The sequence below is a fragment of the Chanos chanos genome, chromosome 14 (genome assembly GCF_902362185.1).
Source record: "Chanos chanos chromosome 14, fChaCha1.1, whole genome shotgun sequence".
NCBI classification, from domain to species: domain Eukaryota; kingdom Metazoa; phylum Chordata; class Actinopteri; order Gonorynchiformes; family Chanidae; genus Chanos; species Chanos chanos.
Window position 1 is genome coordinate 8277536 of NC_044508.1, and position 20424 is coordinate 8297959.

Consider the following 20424-nt stretch of genomic DNA (forward strand, 5'->3'; position numbering starts at 1 on the left):
AATCATCAGAATATTTTGAATCCTGTTTGGAGGCAGCACTGTGATGGCTACAATGCTTTGTCACTTACCTAATCTTGCATGTAAAGAAAAAATTGAGAGGAAAAAAACCCCTAATTGGATTGAATTGTGATGTTATAAAGTTTCCTCCCTTTTGTGCAAAGTTTTCTACCAAAAGTCTTATGCAGGAATTGGAAACTCTGTGGTGTCTCTGTGGTGTTTAGAGGATTTTCGCACGTGTCTAGTTGTAACCCAGGGCCCTTACCTGACAATCAAATGCACTGAGATGTTCATCAGTGCAGTGACTGATTAGCTTAATCATGTGAACAGGGAGGAGGGCAATCAACGCTTGGTCACATTTACATAAACCGTTGTTAAATCTTTATTGTGGCGGTAAAACATTTGGCAAAGCGCTATTAAACAAAAACAGGTAGAACAAACAGTCGTTTCCTATCATGCAAATTTATTTGAACAAGGAGGCAACCCGATCTGACTCTTGTCTCCCATAACGATCATTCACCCGGGTATTGTAGGCGTAAACAGGTGTTGCACAATGACCTCAAACGTCTGTCTGGGCTGGCGGGACCTCCGAAAATCCTTTCAAAACCTGACCAGTCAGTGTCTTCCTGACCTTGTGTACTGGGTATAGAGCCAGAAAAAAAAAATATCTGTGCATAGGGCAGAATGGTGGGCGGCGTCTTGACAGATGTTCCAGCCATAAAGGGTCTGTTGTAATTGGTTCGAGGAAGGTGTTGAAGTGTGAAACTGGACCCAAGCCCACATGGACATGTGTCGGAGTCACGGTGGGGCCGTCGTCAAGGTTACCTCTTTTTAGCACCAGAGAGACCTGCCATTGCAGTGTGACTCTACCATCAGCTCCGCTAGCATCGACAAATAAATAAGTAACTAAATATATTAATTACTTAATTAATTGCTAGCGCCTTGTGCTGCTGGGCATATTCATGTTCAATGTATGAACTAATACATAGTAAATACTCAAAACCAACTGTTCATTTGGAAGCATTTTACACTACTACTCTAATATCCATAACATGAACAGGAAAATATAAAGCAAACCAGACCCAATAACATTTTGCATTAACAAGTCCTCGGTTACAAGATGAGACCAGTATAATCAAATAATTTATGTACAAATAATCAATTAATTATCACAAATAATAAATTATATTACAATTAATCAAATAATTAATCAAATGTAAAGCAGTTATGAATCCCTATGCAACCCACCCAATAACCAGCCCACACAAAATTACAGAGCTCAAAAGAGCCCATGCATCTTTATCCCATTACAGTGTTATAGTGCAGTGGGTAATTATCAGTTACAGTAGGAACGCCGCACTATTAAAAGCCCTTATTAAACATCTTCTGACCTCAATTAGAGGTGGGATGAATGTAACAGCCTTTTAATGAGTAATCATGCAAGTGGTCACAAACTGTTTGTGGGAACATAGTTCATGAGTGAGGATATGTAAAAGTGCAACCCTAAGACTGTACAGCATCAAAACCAGTAAAAGTGCAACCCTAAGACTGTACAGCATCAAAACCAGTAAAAGTGCAACCCTAAGGCTGTACAGCATCAAAACCAGTGTCTGCTCAAAATCTGAGCACGTTCACCGCATTGGCAAAGACAAAAACATAATAATGACTAGTAAACAGTTGGGCTCTCCTTCAGTTAAGCTGAAGTGTTTAGAGTGCGTGTGTGGCTAATGCATGCACACATTGCCATCCAACTTGAAAAGCACAAGAGAGGAGATACAGTTTCACAGCCAAAACCAAAACAAAATCAATCTCGAACGAAACTCTGATGAAACTGAATTCTGGCTATTTGGATAAATAATTCAATACGGTGAAGAGGACACTGTAAGTTAGTGAATGCCACCTCACCTTTTAGGATGTATTTCAGTACGTGTACGTGTCTGTCTGTAGGACAGAGGAAGCAAGATAGAGAGAGAGACAGGAAAATGAACAGAGAAAGAAAACGGGGAGAGGATGAAGGTTGACTTTTTGAATATTCATGGGTCTCTGTTTTTATGTGAAGAACAGACAGAGCTCTGTCGATTAACGAAGACGACAGAGAAGAGGAGGAGCATGGGATTGATGTGCTGAGCTGTCTGGAGAAGAGCTGCTTCATGCTGCTCTCACCAAAAAAAAAAATGCCAAACACACACACACACACACACACACACACACACACACGCTGTTTTCAGTTTCTCTTTGGTGGTGATGTGTCGTGGACAGAATGTCAAACAGAACGAGAGAGAAGGCAAGGAAGAAAAACAGAGAGAGGGAGAGAGTCTTAATCAGCCACAGAAATCGAGTATCAAGAACAGGTAATAGAATTATGAAGCAGGTTAATTTAATCAGTCATATGGCGATGCTTAAGCAGGGATCAGTGACCTGCAATTGGAACACAAATGAGACAATGAGTCATTTTGCTTGTACCTGCAGCCCCACAATCTCATTTCTGATTGACACGTTCCTTTACAAATGACCTCATGCTACAAAAGACATCACAAAGAACAAACAGAGCACTTCAGTAATACAGAGCAGATAAATGAAACCAAATAAGTGTTTATTTGTGAGTCTTGTCCATGCAGCATAAGGAGAGGAACTTAAGAACAATAACCATCTGATTGTCATTTAGATGCAACCTTCGAAATGCTTTAATGCTGAGACATTACATAAAGTAAATACATGAGAACGGTTAAGAACATTTTGGCATTTTTTTGGTATAAAATATGTACTCCCGAAACTGGATTTTTTTTTCTCATTTGTTTCATTTGTATATTGAACTGTAGTCCATTTGGTGCAATTATAGAGTTAATCAGTGTTTACGTTTTTTCGCTGTAGAGACACAAACCAGTGGCATTTATGTGCTGATCCCAAATACCATGTGACAAGACTTTAAAGGAATAGACAGCTCCAGTCCCTTTGAATGTTTTGATTGGCTCTTGATTGACTCCTTTATTATTGTTCTATCAGGACGGCTTTGTACATTTTGAGGCACCCAGCCTAAGAGACATGTTTGTCGCTTGCTTTGTTTATGTAAAATTGCGCAAAATATAATTCTCTTTGAAGTATTAAGCAATCCAAGGACTACTGTTTAATTATTCATTTCATTGTTATTGTCAGAGCAAATGGAAACAATCAGGCCCTGAAGTCTTCAGGCAAGCGGAGTTTGCTGGAAGTACAGAAAAGCTATAATAAAAAAAAAGACATAAAAAACAGCTCAAAAGTTTTCAGACTTATGACCTGCTGTTCTTGAAGCTGTCATAAAACTGAAAGATGTGAAGACGCAGAAACAGAATGTCACGTTCAAAGAACTGTCAAATCAAGAAGAAGCCATGGCACTTTGATAAGAAATAAAACTCTCACAGAAGCATTAACATGCTAGCAAAATAGAGGAAAACTGAATATTCGTTCTGAGAACTTCACAGAGGGGTCTCATTATATTTCCAAGGTCGCTCTAAGAAATGGAAATTAAGGAAAGTGAAAAAAAAAGAAAAGAAAAAGAAATGTCAAGACTAAACGCTTATGACAATGGGCTTAGTTTTCTCCTCGATGGAGTCTGAATTACACCTCTAAAACAAGTCAATCAAAGACAATGCGTTGAGAACCTCAAGTGAGTCGAAGACATTTATGCAAATGCAATTCAGGAATTTCTTCAAATGCTTCAGGACAAATTATTTCTCCAGCATCACAAATACCACAGGAAAAAAAAAAAAGTTCTAACAGGAAGCAGGCAACATTTGTGCCGCCAAAAAAAAAGGCTTATGTTCTGTTCCTTAGGCCCTAAGACAATCTCTCTCCAACACTGTATTTCTATTCTTCCCACCTCTTGCTTCATTCTCTGACAAGAACTAATGTTTGGGAGAACTCTTTCAGTTCTCACAGGGCTAATATAGTGCATATGCACACTCCTTCTAGAAAAATAGAGTCATTTCTCCAAACTCCATGAGTAAGAACAACTTCCATTAAAAAAAAAAAAAAAAAACCCTATGTAGCTTCAGGCAATTTCTTATCTGCTGTGTCTTCTCCAGTTCAGTACAGATCGGTCACCCTTGTCAACAGCCCTGTCCCTTCTTTTCTAATTAAAATGGGTGTATTCTTTTACCCTTTACACACCAACAATGCCTTTCTCCATCTAGGGTCATAAATTTTACATGCCTCTCCTTTAGACATTGAGGTTTGGCAGATATCACATAAGAAGCGGTTATGGGTTTGTTTGTTTTTTTCCCCGCTGTCATAGAAGGAAAGGTAGTATCATGTGTTGGAGGAACGTTGGCAACATATGTCGTTGTGTGTAAGGAGTGACTGTTTTATTTAAAAGTGCTTGGCGGCTGACAGAGGGTTTTTAACAAAAACAATCCCGGGCATGCGCCAGAGCGCAAAAGTTAAGACAAAATAGTGAGACAGATGTAAGTAAGACAGATGAGGCTCTACTTCTCTTCAAGGAAAAGTGCATACTTCTTTTATTATATACTTATTTTATTTCATACCTATCTTATTTACATATGCTCCATATTCACATCTAATACACACACACACACACACACGATGACTTAAAATGAATGCAAACTACAACCTTCACCGCTCACTAAAACACCTCTTAATCCAGTTGCTTAAACAGCAAGGATCTCTGTGGTACAGAAAACAAAACTGAGAAATAATATAATATATGAGCTAAAATGTGCATGCTGTAGGAACAGATCTTATCTGAATTCTTTGCACAGACTCAACCTGGATTATCTGTACCAAGGACATGAATCTTCTATATGTCCAAAAAAGCTACACAACACTCCCTGCTGCCCCCCCCCCCCCCCCCCCCCAAGACTGCCGAAGGTCAGACTCACCAGTTCAATTTTCATCTCTCTAATTGGATCTCTTTTTCATTCGCATGCAATCAACATCATAATCAACAAAAACAACAACAACAACAACAGTACGAGGTAGAAGTATCCCCAAGCAGAACAAACCACTTACACAACTGTGAATGTAAACAAAGATAATTTACTTTGTTCTGCCTACATATCACTTGGGGGCGCAACAGTAAACCTTGAAGACGTATTAATTTCTGTAGCTAATAAGCAATTTCGGATAAGAGTCTCAGACTATATTTATTGTTGTATGTCTTATGTTTTGTAGCTTTCATGGGCAGGCAACCCCAAAAAGGTCCAACATACAATGGAAGCAGATGTTTGGTTTAGATGAGATTGCTCAAAAACAACCCTAATCCCTATGTTTGTTCTGACGCATAGAGCGGGCCAGCTAGTGCTGAAGAATTGATGAGAAGTCAATTTGTCAAAATATTTGAGAGAATCCCCAAAAGAGACCAGATTAGATACCCGCAAACAGATACTTGAGTCATTGTGGACCAGATTAAGCACACGCATTGACACACACTGACACTCACTCACACACACACACACACACACACACACGTTAATATTCCCACTGTGTGTAGTGTAAATAGCAAATATATTGATCTTTTTTGAAGAAAAGACCACATCTGTTGTGCTTAGACAGTGAGCTGCTTCTCTGTAAATTTCACTAAAATCTCTGATTTGGCTCCCACAGGATCAACAGCAGGGAGCCAGTCGGTGCAGGCTTGGAATTAAACCATCTGAGACCCTCCCTTAATCTTCTCGAAACTGCCATTCAAACATACTGAAATCCCAAAGAATTTCCACATGAATTCTAATATGCAGGCAGATGTTTTCACTGTAACTACAAATGGAGTTACTGTATAAGAGCAAAGCAAAGGGTCAAAAGTTTTAATACAATATTGTTTGTTTGAACCTTTCGCTTTCTTTTTTCTTTTCTTTTTTTTAAATTTAAACAGACACTGACTTTGGCTCTGAAGTCTGGGCGAGCTTCTCTGCATACTCAAGTCAGAATTTAATGAGACCCTTTTTTGTGTTTTATGGTTTCCTTGCACCATTGCTCAGTTTGATCAGAAATAATCAAAACAAGCCCTCACAGCACACAAACTTTTCAGAGACGTCTGGAGAAAAAACCAAAAAAAAAAAAACATGTACCCATTACAGCTGGGGGCAGACAAAAATGTGATTTCTCAGAAGAGTTTGAATCTTGTCAAAATGTGCATGTGTAAGCTTTAGACATTCTCTTGTGCCAAAGGTTGCCCCTGGCTAAAATGACATTTCTGTTCAAATGGAGTTGACAAAAGACAGTGTAAACAAACAAACAAACAAACAAACAAACAAGCAAACAGACCAAGAACCATGTTTCTCTTAAGCAAGCAAGTCTCCACTAATAATTTAAGGCAATATTAAGTGATGATAAGAAACACTGATGTGTTTAAAGATTCTAAATATACCAAATAAATGAATTCAACTAGATCAGAAGGTTTGTGAACAAACTGTAAGTTGTCTTGAAAAGGACAGGTTTGTAAAGCAATATTAGTCTGTCAGTACAGAGCTAGGAGTACTAGAATAGATAGATAGATAGATAGATAGATAGATAGATAGATAGATAGATAGATAGATAGATAGATAGATAGATAGATGTGCTTTATCTGGTCCACAATGACACCCTACATGCAACGTACATACATACATATGTGTGTGTGTGCGCGTGTGTGTGTGCAGTGTGCAGTATGTTATATGTATGGTGTGACTGTGGACTAGATTAAGCACACACACATTGGGTGTACAGTATTTGTTGTATGTTCGTATGTGACTTCCAGAGAGCGCATTACAGTGGATGGAGCCAGTCCTTTGTGGAGAACAATACTGCCCCTCTGTTACATCTTCACTGCATAGCAAAGTTAACATCCTTTTCAGTTCAACTGCTGTCAAACAGGTTTGATAAATGATCCATTTAGTAACATTTGGAAACTGAGCAATTAGTCAGTGGGGTGGTGTAAAAATCTGAAAACATGCTGTTGATTCAGAGTGTATTATTGTTATAAATCTTTATCAGATGTAACGTAGTCCTAAGTTATTAGGCACATTACGAACCATGAACAGTGCTCCTTGCCCAGAATGACATTTGTCTGTCAGAACTGTTTTGGCACCTTGTACAGCTCTTCATGTGTAATAAAAGACAATGTGGCTTTGACAACATGATTCACCCTCTGAGCAATCTCTTTTCCATCTCACATATTCAAAAATGAAACAGAAATGAAAAATGGAGGCAATAAATAGCCCTTAACGTGAAAAGAGATAGTGTTGCCACATTCTTGCAAATCACACATAATATGCTGAGTAATCGTCTTACAAATATTCATCACTCTTCAGCACAGCCTGAAGGTATGAGCAAAAGTCGGAGTTTCTTTGTTGAAAACTGTACCCAAATGACACCAAAATTTTCAAATGAAGAAGAAGAGGAAGAAGAAGAAGAAGAAGAAGGAGAAATAATAGAATGTAGACCTAACAAAAACAATAACTTGGCTTCTTCAATTCAGTGTAACAACCACTGCAGCATGGGTTGTATTTTAGGTCATTTCAGTGAAACCAGACATACTACTGGTTATGTGAACTTCTTTGGATTCCTCTGGACTCCTCTATGACATCACTGTATCCTCCATCAACTTATTCTCCTTGGAGCTCATCTTCATGAGCAAATTCAACATCCCGACAGCAACAACGAATGAAAACTTCCAGTGTAAAGCTAATAGAACAAACTGACTTTTAGAAATCAGACACAGATGTTGTAAAGCATGAATACTGTATGGCGAGGGAGGGGAAAAGGGAGGGAAAAGAGGGGGGGGGGGGGGGGGGGGGGGGGGTGCAAGGGACTAACAAACTCCAAAGTTGTTTGTTTTCTTTTTCTGGGTCTGCAGCAGAGAGAAGTATTTTGAATGTGCTGCATCTATAAAAGATGAAAGAGAAAAGAGACGCTTGTCTCTAATCTGGAAATCTTGTTCTTTTTTTTTTTTTTTTTTTTTTGCTTTGGGCTGATTTGCAGAGAAATCGGTTTGGATGAGTGAAGAGGAAGTAGTGTGTTAATTCCTGAAGATTTTACAAAGACGACTTAAAGACCAGCTCCTTCCATGCAGAGCTGGCAAAACACTGTCAACAAAACATCAATAATTCATGTTTTACTCTTTGGCTTCCCAAAGCTGTCTGGTAGTTATGCTCCTCAGAAGCCACTGTAGTATTAAAAAAAAAAAAACCTACCAAATAAAACTTTGGGAGGATCTAAGACGTGCGGCCTTTTCATTTTACTATTTCACCATCACTCAGTACTAATATCAGGCGAGAAATATACTCAAAATCCACAGTTAAAAAATGGATATTTTCTACAAAGCTCTAACAAAAAGTGTTTTTCCGCATCACTGTTGGCTTAGGTTTGCTCGCTAGGTTTCTCAAACCTGGTGTTCCCAAAAGCTGCCTCACGAGAGTGTGAATTCACACACTGGACAAATGAAATTCAACTGAATTCTCATCTGCACAGCCTGATTATGTGGCGCACGTTGGACAAGAACTGTTTGTGCTCTGTCTAATGCCAAGTTACAACTCACGCATCATTCTGGTATAGAGTGACACAACGCCAGCTCATAGGGTAATATGAGAGAAAAGCTTTCTCCTATCTCTGTCAGACATTTGCTTCAGTTTCGTGTTGCACTCCAGGGGAAGGCAGCTCAGTAAAGAGAATATTAATGCTATCGCTGCCAAGCACTGAGATAATCTAAGCACCACCTGAAAAAAGAAACTTCAAAGACTACACAAATTCATGTGCATAAATACCTTGTGATTTTCAAACTATATCATATTTTCATCTACATTACTAAATAAGTAAACACGTGCTCGTGCGCGCGCCCACACACACAAACAGTTGTGCAACATGGAACTTAAAAATTTTGCATTTTTCATAATGAAATATTTGTGATAGTTGGTTTTGGACCATTTACAGCGAATAGACTCAAAGAGCTTGTTCCAAAGTCTAACCAGTTCGTTCGGAAAGTTGGTTCCCTAAATTATCAAGACTGGATAAGGATCAGTTAAAATTCTCGTGCTCTTAATTAACATGAAGGTGGAACAGAATAGAATTATTACACCATACTTTCATATCACATGTAATGAATACATACGTGAAATATATCAACTAGAACCCACAGCCTACAGAATATTTAAAATCAGTTACAGTTCATGTCTAACTCCGCTATTATATTAAGTACCAGTAACATAAAGTGGGGACGGTTACAGTAGTATTAGTTTTCCCTGTTGCATGCACAATGTATTCTATCTGTATTCTGTCTATTCAGTGACTTATCATGTCACTGCATCGTAACAATTCCCTCCAGAATAGTGTCAAAGACTCATTTAATTCATGAACTGAAGAATACGCATGCTTTCAGATATCATACAATAGAATCGGTATGCTTTCAAATACCATTTAACATTATTATTTAAATGTAGTATCTAATAACTTAATGGGAAAGTCAAATCCACGAGCTAACGAACATAACGCATTCACAACTCAACACAGTTCTTACTGTAAATATGAGACCAGGGACGAGTTGCAATCAAACTCGAAGAGCAACAATTAGGTTCTACCTGTCAAACTGCCCGGTTGAAAACAGTTGTGAAATCACGGCGAAATTAAGCACGCTGTTTCCCCACGAGCCGCTCAGTACAGAAAACAAAGACATCAATTTAATGGGCATCACGACATGCACAGATATTAAATTCTGATCAGTCAGACGCTTTCCCACCTTTTTTCATAAACAACCATAGCGATTTTATGCTGTACTGTATTTTTACAGTTTCTGATATCACTACTTGCAATGAATACAGTGTTTGTATCATACATCACACCACGCGAGCCACACTGGTGGCGTAATGTCACTGCTCTCACGCCAGAATATCAGCTGCAGGGATGTCGACACAAGCGGTGTGTAAACAAACCCACGCGAATTCTTATTTTCAACGGTATAACACGATGCCTCATTTTATGTGTCACAAGTAGGCTTTGGGTCAGAAGTTAACGTGAAAACGGTACTTGACATCTCAAATAAGAACACTGTAAACAAACTAATGTGTACTGTAAAAATCAAGTACGTAAACGTACCTGTAACTCCAAACTGTAACCTTGGTAAACGTGTGTGGGATACACCGTGAGCTGATGTTGGACTTGAAGGGAAACCGTGTAATCCATTGACCAATTCAGAAAGACACTTGTGTGGAACTGAAGACGTTACCACAGCAGCCTGCGGTACAATACTTGAATCTCTGAACGTTCCACGCCCCGCTTTCATCTCATTGGCCAGCAAAGAATAGTAGTTCGACGGAGCAGCGTCGTAATCGTGCAGGTAGAAGCAGGTGCAGAGGTGAAAACATCTGGCAGCTGTCATCAGATGGTTTTTTGCAGGGTTGCATGAATATTTTTATCATTTAAATCAATACAAGGACATTCAAATGCAAGCACACTACAAGTAATCTAGCATTCCTCTCTTCACATATGGATAGATTTGAACTCAGCTAAAGAGTGTTTGAGTGTATGTTGGCTACCCAGTTTTAGTTCTCTTAACAAAAGCATTTTGCCTAAAGAATCTGAGCTGGTATAAGCAGGAGAACTTTGCTGTTATGCTGTCCCTGCAGCTGTAAATAGTAAAATAGTAAAAACATGATGAACGGCAACTTTAAATACGACATGTTTTGATATTTGAAAAAACAACGCTCTCCGGCATATGGAGCGATATATATATAATGATCATATAGTGTCAAATATCACTGAAAATCTGTCACTTTGTTGTCAGAGTGAACAGCCTCTGATCGTGAAATTTTGCGCTCGGGCACCTCACTAGTGACAGGCTGGTCTCAGGGATCGCGTTATTTCTGCACAAGCTGCCGTGCTCAGGGACTGAAATGTCACTGGCCATCAATTCTAGTGAGGTAGCCCATGGCAAGGAGTACGACGGGGTGTTAAAATTTCAGCTTCCAAATCTGTGTCGGCATCATAGCGTTCAGACAGAGGGGTTGCAAGAGGCAGTCAACCAGAGCAGTGTTTTTGACAGAGCGGGTAAAGCTTTACAGCTAGCAAGTGAGTGGTACCGACCCACACCCTCCTGACACGAGGAGAATCAGTGGACGAAAAGATACTGGCTTAACCCAATGGGCAAAAAAAAAAACCCTCATCAGTTAGTGCTCACAATATTTAGGCAATGTCTTTGCTTTATTTTGAGCTTTTAAAATACATTATTCACATGTCATTGTTATAGCTAAAGTGCTTTCAAAACAATGATCATCAGGTCATAACATTACACATTGCTCATCATCACAGACTGGGTTTGGCTTTTAGACTTTTTTTTTTTTTTAATTTATGACACTCAAAACAAGTGTCTTTACATATATGCATGTACTAAGAAGAGCGTCATGACAGATGTTGACCACGGCACGACAGTTCATGCTTTAAAAGAGATGAGGTTTTAAAGATAACACAAGATAGACAAATAAATAAATAAATAAATAAATAAATAAGTGTGCCTTTTCGACCGAATCCCGCTGTCCTGCTTCACAGCTGCTCATCGTCTTCCTGCTTGGGCGGGCACACACACACACACACACACACACACACAAATATAGACATGCACATACCAGCCCCCCATCTCTCATAAAGCCGCGGCTCACGGGCAACTCAAGGTCACTCTCGGCAGCATGAGATTCCTCAGGCATGTGCTGGCACAAACCCTCCACAGCAGACACAAAGGAGGGGAAGACAGAGCACCACAAAAAAAAAAAAAAAAAAAAGAGAGAGAGAGAGACACCGAGAGGCAGGAGACAAGGCATAAACAGTTCACAGTCCATTTGGGAAAACAACGATTTGATTTCATTTAATACGCTCTAAAATAAATGCGCATTCAAACACATTGTACAGTTTGTCACAATAAAAATAAACCAGCTAACTGAACACATGCCTCCGTCTGTTATCATTTTCATACAGGCTCTGAATGTCTCAATGGACATTCTTTTCTGAAACTTTTTTTGCGTGGATCCTTTCCGTGCAATCATCGCAACTTCTTCCAAAGCATTAGTCCCAAAATGGCCAAGGATCCACTTCATATAAAGTGTTTCTAATGGCGCTGTATAGACATACTAACCACACATCTCAGTGAAGTGTTCAATTCTGCACCTGTGCATGTAGTTGTGCTCCCATATTATGCATGCTAATAAATGGGCAACAAGATGAGCCAGAAGCACATTAAGGCCAATGTGAACATTTCAGTAGTGAACATTATGGGTATACCTTCCTACTGAAGCACTGTTAATATGGACAGCTTACATAGACCATGACCACAGTTTGTATGCATATCACGATGCCTGCTTGGTATTTGTGCGTGTGTGTGTGTGTGTGTGTGTGTGTGTGTGTGTGGATCAGGGAGCCATGGGGGGGGGGGGATAGAAGTGTGTGTGTGTGTGTGTGGGGGGGGGGGGGGGTGTGAGGGACAGAAGGGGAATTCTAGAAGTGGAATGCTAGAGTTACTCAAATGCACTGCTTGTTTGGAGCTGTTTGATTAATGAGGTAACATGTGCTGAGGCAGTTCCCTTTAGCATAGCATAGACCTGTGCCCACAGAGTGCTGTATCATGCTACCCAGCTCATTCATCAGGTTTAATCTGACCACCAACATGTGTTCGAAGGCTAGCATCTTCACTGAATGATGATCCTGCACGGTGCAGCAATTCTACGTGCAGCTGGGCTGTGTGCAACTTCACAGTTTGGTTTATTATGAAGTATCTTAAATTTTGGAAGTTATCCTGTTCTGATCAATAATCTATTTCATTTTTTGAGTGTTCGCACAAGGGTTTTTATGGTTGAATGAAAAAAAAAAAATCGTGGGAATGATTTATTAGCAATGCGCTAAAATGAAACTTTGGTTGAATGTTTCTTAGGGTCTTTATCACAGATTTAAATATTAATTTAGACACTCAGTAATAAATTTAGTGTTATAAAGGGCCTTGCTCAAAGCCACTACAACAGAAGACTGCAGTAGGACCACAAACCTGCAGTCCTATGACTGATATATTCCCTAGCACCCACTTCACCACCAACAACCAGCAACCCTTTGGTTCCCAGTCAGTAGCCCCAGCATGTGAGAGCCTTGGTGCACTGGTGTGCAACTTTAATTTGAAAAAAAAAAAAAAAAAAAAAGATAACTGTGATAAACAGTAGTGGTGTGCAATGTTTCTCAGAGCTTATTTGAAGAATGATTTGTTGGTGTTGTGGAATGTTCTTACCTGTGCCAATGATGCGATAAAAGGGAATTTTTAGCGCCAGTCTGCGTGGCATCATGCCAATCTGGCGCCCCTGCTGGGGTAGGCCCCTGTGAAATTGAGGTCAGATTTCCAGGAGGGCCCGCATGACTACTCTGATGATAAGAATGGTGATGATGGTGCAGAAAGCACTGAGGGGAGGGATTATTTAGGTTGAGGTCCTTGCATCAAGATGGATTTTAAATCCTGCAGTTTACTACAAATTTAGCTGCTCATTTTTGACAAAATGTGCCAATTTACTTCCTTCTGAATGAGGACTGTGATTAACTATGGGTGTCTGTCTAATGCTCAGTAGGGAAGTATGAGTTCCTGTTTATTTGAGAAGTGATTTTTAAGATTAAATGAGAGAGAGAGAGAGAGAGAGAGAGAGAGAGAAGCATTTCCATACTTAATCTTCTGGCATTCAGCTCTACTGTAAGCTGGTCTAACTGTGAGTGAAAAATCTCCAGTAGCCAAAAGCCTCAAGACAGACCTTTTTCTGTAACCTATTGTAAAATGCGAGCATCTTACTGGCCGATGAGCAGACATGGTTTATTAATATTTCAAAACATAAAAACAACACGGTTTCCCATGATATAGAAAATGTAGGCAAACACGTTTGAGAGAGGCTCTTCCTGTCCTCAAGCGTCAACAGATCGATACTATCCAGCGAAAATAAACCATCCATCAGATGGACACTTGAGACTTGTGGCATGGTTAGAGGATGAGTGCGGGTGCAAATTAAATAATGAAGGGGCGAGTCTGCTCATTATACTGAACAAGAAATCGAGCTCTAAAGAACCACGGCTTATTTTTCCGAATCCAGGGACATTCTTAATGCGCATCTTTAACCAGTATAATTGAAAATTATGTTTTAATGCTTTAAGATAAATGACAAATGGGCCTGTGTGGTTTTAAGGTTCTAACAACATGAAAACAACTTAAACTAGACGTCCTACAGAAATTTTCGATATTATTTATGTCAGACAGAATAAATTATTTGTCTCAAGGTGCGAGCACAACTGTTAAATAACTAGAGGCTATGGCAGTAACATTAAAACGAATATGCTGATCATTCACATGACTAACGTTAAACGTTTTCTCTAGATTTTATGGGGGTAACAGGGAATTCTTTAATCCTCAACAAATGAGGAGCGCCCCAATTTTCGGAAACAACTTTCTTTGCATTTTAATTGGATGAAAAATGTGCCCTTTTTCTCGATATAAAGTGAGTTGGCGCCCTCGCGTGGTACTTTAATGTACCGCAGAAGCAGGCGTTTGGATAAGGTAGGCTACACTGTCTATCATCCGAGTAATTTCGCATGTCCAGAACGTACAAGACCTCTTATCCCATCCAAGCCCGTACAAATTAAGAATTAAGTGTAACGCTCAGAGTTGTCGTCAAAGACAAACGTGGATCATTGCATGTATCATTGACTTAACCGTGACAACTTGAAAGCATACAGGAAGAGGTGGTGGAAATAACACAGCATGATAGACCGATTTGAGGTTAAAGCTATTTAACCTGAAGGAATGTAATGGTTTTCTCACAGCAGAGCAAACCTATGGGGGAAGAAAGAACCTAGCAAGGATTAGTGAACTGGAGTACCAACATAACCATTCCTCACTTCTTTTCATACTGTGTCCTTCCAAACCACATCCATCTATCCAAAACCACAGCTCTGGACTGATTCCGTTTAAGCATGAGATTAAAAAAATATGAAACGGAAAACAAAGTGAGGCATCCAGGGAATGTTTCATGCTCTCTCACCTACAAGAAGGAGCTGGAGCAGCGTATGCTGGCAGCAGAGATGGGGTAGAGAGCCAAGCTTGCCCCGAGGAGCGGAGAGAAGCCAGCGAGCGAACAGTTGTTCTCAGGGTCTCGCTCTTTAGAAAGGAGAAGCCACTTTTTGCCCTTTGAGAGTATCATGTGTTGGTGTTAATTTCCAACCAAATTTCTGTCTGGTTTATGACTTATTTTTCATGATCTCGATCTCTCACGTAAAAATGGAGACTTAGTTATGTTTTTTGGCAGTATGTCTGATACAGGAAAGCATCGAGGTTCTACATGAAAACGGCTCTAAGGCTAACGAAATATGGAATGACGAGTTCATTATTTTCTGGTGTTGAATTTCTGTCACCTTGTAAAACTTAATGTTCACGCGCATTGAATACCTTACATCAAGTGCATTTGTCTCATGATCAGACTATGTAGCATCCAATAGCCTGCAGAGGGCGATATTATGCAAAATCTCTTAAATGCTAAGTATATGACTCCAATAATATTGCCCTGTTTTGTGATGCTATCTCATCTGATTGAAAAGTTAGCCGTCTTGAGAGTCTGTTTTCTCAAAATGGTCTAAAGGTTCTTCTTTTCTTAACTTTTTTTTTTGAAGTGTGCTTCTCCTTTTCCAAGGCCAACCTTCTCCATCTGTCTCTGTTACTCTGTCTGTTCGTTTCAGGTCTGAAAATAGAGGCCTCAGGCGCTTGGAAAGATAATATTACTCTTTCTCTTCAAGCTACACAAAGAGACTTTGTCTAAGAGAAAAGGCACACAGGTAAAGAACACACATGCAGGTAGTGTGTGTGTGTGTGTGTGTGTGCGCGCGCGCCTGTGTGTGTGATCTTTTTTTTTTTAATCTTTCATGAGTCTCATTTAATCATCCTTATTCTTTATTTCCTTATTTCTTATTTCTCTGTTGATATTAAAAGCAGTCCATTTTAAACATGTTTCATTTCTGCATGGTCAGAACACTTGGTGACTAAATCCAAGAAGCTTGTGGTCATAGTGATGCATCACTCTTCTGAATGTTGACAATAAATCGCGAACGCAGCCAGTTTATTACCATCTGAGTAACTGTACATTATGCTGATCTGTGTGTGCTAGACAGGTTTGGAAAAATAAGTGTGGTTGATTCAGCCAAGTGAAATATATCTCCACTCTTAATGTGAGCATCCCCCCCTCCACAAACACACACACACACACACACACACACACGCAACCTGCACTCTTCCATTCAATATTTTCCCTACTCTTTGTCCTTTCTTTCTTTCTTTCTTTCTTTCTTTCTTTCTTTCTCTGTCTCTGTGAAACCGAATATAAAATAGCCACTGATCCATTTCATTTTTGTATTTGCAACAGTGATGGCCATGTATTGTTTTCTTTCAACGATAAGAGCATATTTTTAGAGGCTGTGGTTTATAAAACCTGATGCTTTTAGTGGAGATAGTCCAATCCAAACACAAGTTCACGTTGCATGTATCAGAAAAAAAAAATCAGTTTACATTAACGAGCGCCCAATCCCCTGTTTTAAACAATTAAAACACTAAGTTTATGCATCTTTTTATTCTGTAAATGTACAGTAAGTTGTACTCTAAAGGTGGATTTAGTGGAGGACAATAAACAAAAGGGCTTCTGTATAATCTCACGCATTGCCCCCCCCTCCCTCCACCCCCCTCCCTGGCAGCCTTTCTTATGTGTGTTATAAATCAATATTGGGTCTCAGGACCAGGTGTGCCAGCACTGGCGGACTGAACAGCAATTGGCCGTAGCAGCACTAGGTATTTTGCACACACTCCATAAAACTAAACTGTGACCATAATCATGCAGTAACCAATCACATAGCTGTAGATACTGGCAGGGGCAGTAGGAGAACATTGCTATGCTTACAACACCAAAATAAATTTTATGTGTGTGTGTGAGAGTGTGTGTGTGTATGTCTGTTTATGGAATAGGACTTGACAACCTATTAACTTCACATGGCCAAATAGTGACACTTAATTCTGTTGACTTGGGTTTCCCATTACATCCCAAGGTTTAACCACCTAAAACAACATAAAAGCATTTTAGTCAGCTTCAGCCATTTGTACCAATTTATGTCTGTGTTATTAGACAACCATTCTGAGTTTCCCATGTCACTAAACACCCCTTTACTGTACAGGTCCACTTTCCAGAATGTAACGCTCCTTCACTCTTGACTCCAGTCTGGTTTTCTAAGGCTCTAGGGGGAGACTTTCAGGTTGTAAATAATATTTTACATACGTGTTTCACTTAAAATCTTGCAGTTCTCAAAAGGAAATCTACCACTGCCTTTAAGGTTATTACCCAACTCAGCTGAAAAACAACAACAATGACATTAACCCCTATTCATACACAGTAAGTCTCAAATACCAAAATCACCCATGTTCTTTTTTCCCCAGCCACTGGTCACTGAGGGGCTTTGTCCATTTGTTCAGTTCACTGGAAGTTATACATAAGAACAGGACCTGAATTGTGAATTTCAAAACCATATTATTAAAAAATATGGATTTTGGTCTCCCCAGTCTTGTGGTGCCAAAGTGTCAGAGACATAGAACATGTCATTTAACACCTATAAGAAGACGTTTCCAGACAACAGTACAAAACAAAAAAGACCATGTATGATACCCCACCAGCACTTCTTGAACCAGTCAAAAAAGAATGAGAGGGAAAGCAGGTCTTTAAGTAAGACCAGTGCTGGGGTGGAACACAAGGTGAGATCTGATTGGGAGATACTCGTCTTAGCTTTGATGTTGGTAGTTTAAAGTTAATCTCTCACAGTTTACAAGGTACACAATATCAGAGGAGCAGGACTTTGAAGTTATATACACACACACACACACACACATATATATATAGTATTCAAGATTAATTGAGCACAAACTTTGTGCTGTTGCATGAAGTGATGGAATAATTGTAGAGTACATCTGTGCTCTACAGAGGGAAGCCAAGCGGAAAAAATGCTTCAAGCTTTTAGTTTGTCTTGTGGACTCATTGTCAAATTTTATACATATTATTACAATGAGAGATAAAGGGAAATTTCTACATATCCCTCAGGATGATGTGCTTTGTAGGAATAAAATACAATATTTTGCATCCCGCCCAATATATCTTTGTACAAACTGCATGTTTTCATGCTTAAACTAAAGCAAAACAATATAAATGATTTCAGATGACTACGATTTGAGCTAAGCACCATTTCTGTGTTGTGCAACTAAAATTTAAATGATCATTTAATTCCTCATTAATTTCATGATCATTTTCAATTCAGTCAACATACAACAATGACTGAAGCTGGAATTAATTAAGGCCAAGGTTATACTTAATGAGGAATTTTAAAAAAATGTAATAATTATAATGCAATTAGTATAGTGTGAAGTCACCTTCAGCGTCATCATCGCCAACAATGTCTGTAAACTCATCAGGCACCAATGTCTTTTTAAATGCTCAGATAAGTCAATTTAATGAAAACAGGCTTGAGAACAGAATTTATTAGTAAACATTTGGAGAATATTTACATCATGAACCTTATCCTAATAAGGCAAATCCCTTATACAGCTAGGATTTTTTTTTTCCGAGGCTTTCAAAGTCAGCCGCTGGAACATCCACACCACATCTGAAATTTATTTCAGTGGACACGGCTTGTTGCCAGAGCCGCATGGCCAAATCATCATGTATGTTCCAGATTCAGTGCTTTTTAAAACTGTGTTTATATATATACATATACACACACACGTGTGTGTGTGTGTGTGTGTGTGTATATATATATATATATATATGTATATGTGTGTGTCTCTGTGTCTGTGTCTGTGTGTGTGAGTGTGTATATATATATATATACACACACACACGTTTGCTGCCTGCTGTATTGTAATATACAATATTGTTACTGCTTATGTAATGCTTTTCCATGTTAGCAAGTTCTGTGTTTGGATAGAGTTTAACAACAATGTTGAGTTGGATTACAAAATCATTGTGAGGTTATGTAGTTGACCAGTTGAAGGGCTGGTTTTGATTCGAACTTGTTTGTTGGTTTCTTCTGCATTTTAGTGTGGCTGGAAACCATGACTCATTATTGACAGCATAGTAATCTCTCATGCAAGAATTATTGTATTGTATTTTATACAACGTCCACTCTCAGTATCCACAAGAAAGAGGAAAAATTTGGCGTGTATTTGAATGTCCTGCATAACATTATCCTCAAAAGTAAACATGACTGACGAGATTCTTTGTACAACAACATAAAGATTTCTGTGAGGGCTGGTGCTTTTAAAAAGCATGTCAAAGCCAACTACAGCGTCACCATCCAGTAAAACAAAACACACTACGGAAATGATTTATCATAAGTCCAGGCTTGTACTTGATATGAAAAGCCATAAGAAAACAACTTAGAAAAAAAAAAGTACAAATGGAGCCAGTTCTTTCCTAAACACCGCAGAATTATAATTGGACACTGAAACAACTGTTGGCCAAGTCTGCAGTACAGGGTAGAGCAGCTCCACTCATTACTGGTATTATTAAAACTGACAGCATATGATGCCCATTCACGCTATACCTTCCTGACTAGATTTTGTTTTTATATTGTCAGACAACACTCATAAATCATTCGAAAAATTTGTACAGAAGTGACAGTTTACTTAATGAATATGATTTTGATGTTGATACAAGATGGTTGCAACATTTTGGAAGAGAGATTAGCGAGATTACGTACAACGCGTCAAGACGTAACCCAAGACAGATTGTTTTTGTTTTTGTTTGGTTATTTTTCAGCCCGTTTTTTTAAAGACATTGCAACACAATTCTGGTGAAATCTTGTGATGGCATGTTTATTTACTTGTGAGTAATCAGAAAAAACCAACTCCCCAAACCTCAACATTTAGAGAAAAAGCACTAATTTTGAAAATGACAAACCACTCTAGTGACATTATTAATATACATGCTGACAGATTTAGGACAGTGTTTAAAAGATGCATAAACATTTGCTGAATGGCAACATAAATTTGGAATGAACCTCTTCCAGTGAAAGCTAACAGAATGGTAATATACTTTCATCACAATTGATTTACATCATTTTTGTTATTAAGCTTAATATGAACTTGGTAGAATTGAACTTGATATTCCATGTGCAAAAAAATGTTTTATTTAGTATGAATGATGTGGATACAAGTTTTCGAAATCAGTTTTCAAGCGAAAGAGAAGTTCGGCACAACGTTCTTTTGTCAGTATTTAGTATTTAAAAATGTGTTTGATAACTCATGCAGAGAATCATCTGATCTTAATATTATTATTATCATTATTTTTTACAACAAATCAGTGTTGGCCCTCTGCTTCACAGACATGTCACAAAGTATCGCTATCTTACATCTGCCATCAGAAAAACGTTACAGCAGTT

General features: G+C 38.8%; 1 protein-coding gene across 1 annotated transcript in view; it reads right to left on the reverse strand.

Moving 5' to 3' along the window:
• The window catches only part of zmat4a (zinc finger, matrin-type 4a), a 56501-nt gene extending 46340 nt beyond the window's left edge, over nt 1-10161 (reverse strand). The window contains exon 1 of the mRNA XM_030791946.1: nt 10054-10161. Within this exon, the coding sequence (XP_030647806.1) occupies nt 10054-10140 (87 nt within the window). The 5' untranslated portion in view covers nt 10141-10161. The remainder of the gene's footprint in view (nt 1-10053) is intronic.
• Between the last annotated feature and the right edge of the window lie 10263 nt (nt 10162-20424).